We start from the raw sequence: 6,845 nt of genomic DNA, 5'->3' as shown, positions 1-6,845 counted from the left end.
TAAGCGGGGAGAGCGGGGGGTGGGGGCGCGGCGGGAGCAGGCGGGTGCCCCCCGGTCCCGGCCGGGCGGTGTCCGGTAACACCCCTCGGGGTTGGGGAGGGCGGTGCTCGCCGCGGGGAAGCCGAGGTGCCGCTCTCCGGCACCTGTGAGGGAGGCCGAGCCCGTCGTCCGCCGAGCTGCAAAGCGGTGCTGCTGCCTCACCGGCCTCTCGGGGCTGTGGCCCGTGCTGCCCTCCCTCGCCTCTCTGGGCCTCTCCAAAACGAAACGAAAAGTACCAGCTCAAAATACGCCGGGGGTGCACCTAGCGGGTGTTCATGCGCTCGCTTTGCTGTTAGAATATTAGAAGTGTTCTTGAGCTCTTCGCAGCATTAGTCGTCTGCTCTCTGAGGGCTCAGCACTGTAAGCCGGTGCTGAGGGAGATGGCCTGCGCGCGGCAGCTCTCGGCTGCTCCCAGAGAGGCTCCATTGGTTTCCAGTCGGTGAAGTAGTGGACTGCCTGGATTTGCTTCACTACAGTGCTCAAAAATTACTACAGCAGGCCAAGAAGCCTGGCATACAGAAGAGCCTCAGTACTAGAGGACAGTGGTTTGGGAGACTAGAGAGGCACAGGCTTGGAGATCAGCACTTTGAGTTGTGCTTTGCATCCTGCCAATCCAAGTGCAGAGATGACTGAGGTGTCCTTTGGTGTGGCAGCTCTGCTGCTCAGCAGTACGTTATAGTCGTGCACAAAACTATTAAGTCCAAATGTAAGTCCAAGGTGAATCTAAATCACGTGATTTCTGTGGCCAAACCTTGTGAATTGACTCTGGGGGAGAGGGGAGGACAGTTCATATGCCGGGACTACCTCTTTATGACTTCTTAGAATGGTACATGGGCTGCACACAGAGAAGGCATTGAGGCAGTACCCGGTGAAGGGAGGGGTGATAACTGAATTGCCTGATCAGTCTCGTATTTGGTGTAGGTTAACTGTGATAGAATCATGTTCTTAAGTTATGTATCGTGTTAATTTCAGTTCCTTCATAAAATAGTTGATGGCATATGTGGCCGTGCGTATCCTCGATACCAGGACTATGGCAGTATTTGGAGCTTGTCGGAGTGGATGGAGGTTTTAGAAGAAACAATGACATATTTCAAAACTGCAGTTGGCAAAAACATATCTGATGAAGAGGTAAGGGCTCATCACTGATTGGGCTTGACTTTGAGAGGTCATACTGGAGTGATTAGTCTTGTAGTTTATTTAGTATTAAAGTATTTTTATAGTGTAGCATTTGAATAGTAGCAGACTAAGCCTAAATTGGCAGAAGGTTAGTAGCATTTAGAGATACACTGTGAAGACTTTTGAAAGAAAAAGTGAAATTGGACACTGATTTTTTTTTTTTTTAAGTAGAACTGGATAATACTTACTTGTTAAAGTACTGGTTTAGTCACTTAAATTGATCTCTTAAGTACCACCAAATTAAATCTATTTTCCTTATGATACATAACCTGTCATTACTGTTCATTAGCAATAAAAACAATTCACACTCTTGTTTGGCTTTCTTTGTTCATTACTACTGCATTGAAATGTTTTAAAATATTGACTGTATGTAAATAAATAAAAAAAAAATCTAGACTGTGAATGGAGGACCATGTGGGACAGGGACTATAATTCAGGGCATTCCAATATGTATAAACTTTGCAAAAACTTGTTCCACTATCAGAAATATTAATTCTCATCTTTTGCCCATTGCTCCTATTTTGACTACCTGCTAGTAGCTAGATCAAAGAAAGGTACTTGTGTAGTCATGGGAAAGTCCGTACATCAGTATGTCTCTTTCAGCTAAGCTAATGTAGTTTGTCTCCACTCTGATGTTCAGAAACTTTCAGAGCTAAACCTGTGTTGTTTGTATGTGTGATTTTTTTTGTTTGTTTGTTTGTTTTGACTTTAGGGTGGGATCTAAGGTGGGCAATAAAGCCTCCATTCTTTGGTCTCTTTTAATTTAAGTTATAAGAAATTTTTTTTTTTACACGTTGCTGTGGTAAATACTGACTCTAACTGTCAAACACAGAGAGGAGCCACTGAGTGGTATAAGAAAGATGAGACTATGGAGTCTAGTATAACAGCTGTCTGGGTAGAAGCTTGGATATCTACAGAGCACAGCTATTGCAGGTGGTACATGTTATTTCTGTGGTTCATAGTTTAAACAATTACTATTTTTATTTTTGTAGGCTGCTCAGCAGATAAATGAGTTAAATTCAGACTATCAAGAAGCAATTGCAAAGTGTCTAAAAGGCAGAAAGGAAGAAATCAGGAATGCACTAGTGGAAAGCGTAAATGCAATCTCTTCTGCCCAGCTGCAGGATTTTGACTGGCAGTTAAAGGTGAGAGTGTTGCTGTAATATTTGAAAGAAGTGTTCCACAACACAGAAGTAACTATTGATATAGTCCCCTTAGGCCTGCTCATTCTGGAGCATGGATCAATTTTTATACGTATCAGAAAAGCACATTCATGATAACACATAAAAGACTTGCCAGAAATTTGTATAAACTGTAAAATAATTCTTCCCCCCTCCTCCTTTCTTTTAAAGCTGCAATACCTATCTCTTTCCTAAAAGGAGCTTGAGCGTTTTTCAGGAACACCTGAAAGTTTCGGATGCTGTAGACACTATTTTTACTCAAAGAAGAAATATTAAGAGTAGTACACTGATTCAGGATGTGTCTCCCTGACTTTTTTCAAATTTTTGGATTCCTGCAATAAACAATTATTTAATAATTAGTTTTAAATCATTTATCTTTAGGCTTATTTTGATAATAAGCCAATGAGCTGTGTTGCCTAAAGCTGGATGGTGCTTTGGGGTTACAAAGACACAGCTGCTTTAACTTAAGCTCTATCAGAGACTTAAGATACAAACAGTATAAGTAATGTTGTTTAGTTACTCCATGGGAGCTGTTAAACAGACATGTAGAGCTGTTAAATAGTTCTCCATTTCAACAAGTGTTAAATAGTTTGTGCAGCAAACAGCTTTGGAAATCAAAGAGCAATGCCCACAATAGATAAGATTTTTGCAAGAGCAAATATGGCATCATAATGTGCTTCAGATGAACTGTTACTAGGGATTGATCTCTCGCTAACTGCATTTACTGCTGACAAAAATATAAAATAGGCTTATGTGAACTCTTGTTTTTTTGCTTGTGGTTTCTTTTAACTTCTGTAGGATTTTTGAGTTTCTTTCTATTCTGTGATACAAATTTCTGGTACATGTCTGAACTATTGTATTCATTTTGCTTTAAACCACTTCTTTTTTTCCTTGAGCTGATTGTGATATTTTTTGCTTACCATAGTTGAATCCTACTAAGGACACTGTCTCTCCTGTGCTGTACCACATTCTGCTTTCTAAATAAATAAGATAGGTGTGTACAATACTGACCTACAGTATTATCAACTGATCTTTGATTTTAATATATTTTAAAAGCCTTATTTATACTAGAGTGAGTATAATAGTAAACAAAAAAGAAAGCACAATTGGTATGTAATTCTCTTCATCAGTGATTGTCAAATAGGATATCTGACAAACAGTGTTTGATCAGCTGTAGAGAGAGTTGAAAAATGCACAAAGGTGTCCTCTTTCTCCCAACTGCCCCCTTCTGTAAGACCCTTCTTACTCATTGATTACCAGAACTATTTGAATACGGTGACTTCAGAATTCATATACTTCACTTTTAAAAAGCCATGATCAAATGTATCCTTTCGTTTCACCTAGAATACAAAAATGTAGTAGCCCAGTAATTCTAACAAATTCTTTTGACAAATGTATTGCTATGAAGAGGGGTTTTAGTATTTCGGTATATTGTTGGTATTAACAAACAGACAGAAACCCCAACAGCGGGGGCGGGGGGGGAAGCAAAACCAAAAACTGCAGAGATGACTTGTGAGAAGTTAGTTTTGTCATGCTGATGTTTGTTCTGGTAGTACACATTCAATATAAAGTGCAGATGTGATGCTATGAAAGACTAAAAACTTAATGGCTCCACCTTACACTTTGTTGTTTCATCAATCTGCATAGCTTGCTCTCTCCAGTGATAAGATCTCCATGCTGCAAATGCCACTTCTCAATCTTGATTTGGATGTGAGAGAAAATGGTGAAATTAAACCAATTTCTATAGAGATGAATAAGGAAGAGTTGCAGAACCTAATAAATGCACTGGAAGCCGCTAATAAGGTAGCTTTTACCAATATTATCCTTTGTTCCTGACTTCTTGTATACTGAGTTTATTTTAACTGAAATTGTTTGTTCTGGGTATCTTGCTGAAAACCCAAAGTAAATCATTCATTGGCAAAATGACTATAGAGTTACAGAAAGCCTTACATAAGGCAGACTATCTTGGATAGACTTCAGAGGTTTTTTAGTGCACTTTTGTCTAGAATTTTTTAAAAAAGTAATTAGAATCCTGATAAGCATAATAGTCTGTTCAGAGCACTATTAAAAAGCCTTCTGAGAATAGGAGAAGCAAATGCAATGACAGTGTCAGATGAGAGTTGATTTTGAAAGACTGGAGAGAAATCCGGTGTTCCCCGAGCTTTGCAAAATGTCAGTGGCTGGGAATGCATACAGGAGAGTTGCTTGGTTCAAATTGAGTGCTTTAATTTCCATGGCATAGTAAATCAGGAAGGAAGTTACAAAGATTCCAATACAGTAACCCAAGAAGAAAATTTCAAGTGAAATCTTATTTGGGGCGTCTCAGATTTCTTAATAGAAAAGACTAAGGGAAGTGAGGATTTGAAGAAAAATTGTTAGGTGAAGAAATGTCATCAGACTTGCACCCTGGTGATAACTGTGAATCCTGGAGTCTCTCCTTGTTCAGTTACCTTTCAGTATTAATTCTTGCTCTGTTATAAAGGAAAGTAGTTTTTCTTCAAATCTGAAAGTGTCTTAAATATTTATTGTCTGCTGTCTGAGAGATGGAATTCTCTGACATCTTGCAGGATGGATGTGAAAGTGTTGTATCAACATGTTTTAGAAGTTAGCAGCTTCTAGTTGCTTCATAACATTTAGCAAGTGAGGGGTTTCTGTAGACGTTTTATATAATGTTACGGTGCTATAGCTGGAATCTGTAGACCAAAATTTAGAAAAAAATCTTCGTCAGTATATAACAACTGAAAATAATAGTTTTATTGCTCATAGAGTTAAATACTAAGTTGTTACAGCGCTGTTAATATTTTGAATTACAAAAGACACTAAGATTATGTCTACCAGTTGCTTTAATGAGGCTAATGTGAGACCTCTGAATAATTACGCAGTTCTCGGTAAGATAAATGCATTAGTCTGGATACAGGTGGTGTTCTTGTGAAATGAGAGCCCTTAACAGCTTGCTTTCTCCTGGATTTTTTCCTCCAAAACTAAATAAAAATCGTAGCTTGTCATAAACTCTACACTATGCAAACAAGGATTCTTCTGGGACAGATTTCAGTCTCCACATGCCTTTTGTTCTGCTTGAAGGTCTGTATGGATGCTGTGGGATGTTGTCATCTCCTTACTTAGTTTTATGTGCACACAAGGAGGAATTCACTCTAGAAATGGTCCCTCAGTTCTGCTTTGTGCGGAAAGAATCTCACTGGACCTGGAAATTACCATTCTACTTTTTGATTACAGGGAGCTGAGGAATGGTTTGCGTGCAGTAAATGCTAAAGAAAGTTATTGGAAGTGATAGTTGTGTGAGGTTGTAAAAGAGAGCTGAGAGAGGGATGGTGTATTTTCCAGAGGAGAGGCATGTTTATACAGTTGCATATTATATTGTAACAGAAAGCAAAAAGCTGTATTTCCTAGACTGCTTAAGTTTTGGTCTCATCCAACTTTAATCTCATTCCTTTTCTCCTTTTTTGAAGGTTGTCTTGCAACTGAAGTGATGGAATGCAGATCACTGATGGTATCTGCTGGCGATGGCTCCCCAATTGACTTGGGGGGGGAAAAAAAAAGTTCTCTGCAAAGCCAGAAGTTGTTGATGCTATAAAATACTCAAGGGAGAAGGCTGTTGGGACTTGTGACCAAATAAACTACTAATCTTTTGATAAAAATAATAAAATCTTGTATCTGTTTGACCAAAAATATAAAAATCCAGTGTACAGTTGCTTTTAGTGCTAAAGGTTTATGGAACTATGGAAAAGTATCACTTATGACGTATGCCATATTCGTTTTGGTTAAACTTCGACAGTGACTGCATAGGTGTCTAGTAAAACTAAGGCGTCTTACTTGCATAATGTTATCCTTATCTAAGGTGCCATGATAATGAAGAACGTGACAGAGTACTTGTAGCATTAATGTATTTGTAAATAGTAAATAAACACTCAATTTTGTGTGTGAATAACAGCAGTAAATTGTTTCTTGTTTTATTAATCACTAAACTCAATCTTTTTAGATGCTGGGAAAAATCATCTTTACAAACAAAAGCAGTACAGAATCACAGAATAGTTGAGGTTGGAAGGGACCTCTGGAGGTCATCTTGTCCAACTCCCCTGCTCAAGCAGGACCACCTAGAGCAGGCTGCACAGGACCATGTCCAGATGGCTTTTGAATATCTCCCAAGCATGGAGACACCACAACCTCTCTAGGCAACCTGTTCAGTGCTCGGAAGTTGAGGAAGAAGCACTGGAGCTTTACTCAGAGTAAAGTTTGGGTTTTTAGCTTTGGTTTCGTATCTTAAGTGAAAAGCCATCAACTATATTAATGTTTCCAAAAGAGGGTGCAGTGCTGGAGAGGAGCTGACCTATGTGGACTGTGAAAAGGATATTCCCAGCCCATTTAATACAGCAGACAACTGGTAAATCCTAGTCTAAACCTTTCTGAAACCAGACTGGGTTTTGATTGTAG

The 6,845-nt window shown here is 39.2% G+C and overlaps 1 protein-coding gene across 1 annotated transcript in view; it reads left to right on the top strand.

The window, feature by feature from the left end:
* The window catches only part of COMMD8 (COMM domain containing 8), a 12,897-nt gene extending 6,558 nt beyond the window's left edge, over window positions 1-6,339 (top strand). Inside the window, exons 2-5 of the mRNA XM_009283595.1 lie at window positions 1,012-1,167; window positions 2,208-2,360; window positions 4,044-4,199; window positions 5,864-6,339. Of these exons, the coding sequence (XP_009281870.1) occupies window positions 1,012-1,167; window positions 2,208-2,360; window positions 4,044-4,199; window positions 5,864-5,884 (486 nt within the window). The 3' untranslated portion in view covers window positions 5,885-6,339. The remainder of the gene's footprint in view (window positions 1-1,011; window positions 1,168-2,207; window positions 2,361-4,043; window positions 4,200-5,863) is intronic.
* Window positions 6,340-6,845: the final 506 nt, after the last annotated feature.

Source organism: Aptenodytes forsteri, unplaced genomic scaffold (assembly GCF_000699145.1).
Source record: "Aptenodytes forsteri isolate BGI_AS27 unplaced genomic scaffold, ASM69914v1 Scaffold102, whole genome shotgun sequence".
Lineage (NCBI taxonomy): Eukaryota > Metazoa > Chordata > Aves > Sphenisciformes > Spheniscidae > Aptenodytes > Aptenodytes forsteri.
This window is presented reverse-complemented; position numbering and strand designations above follow the sequence as displayed.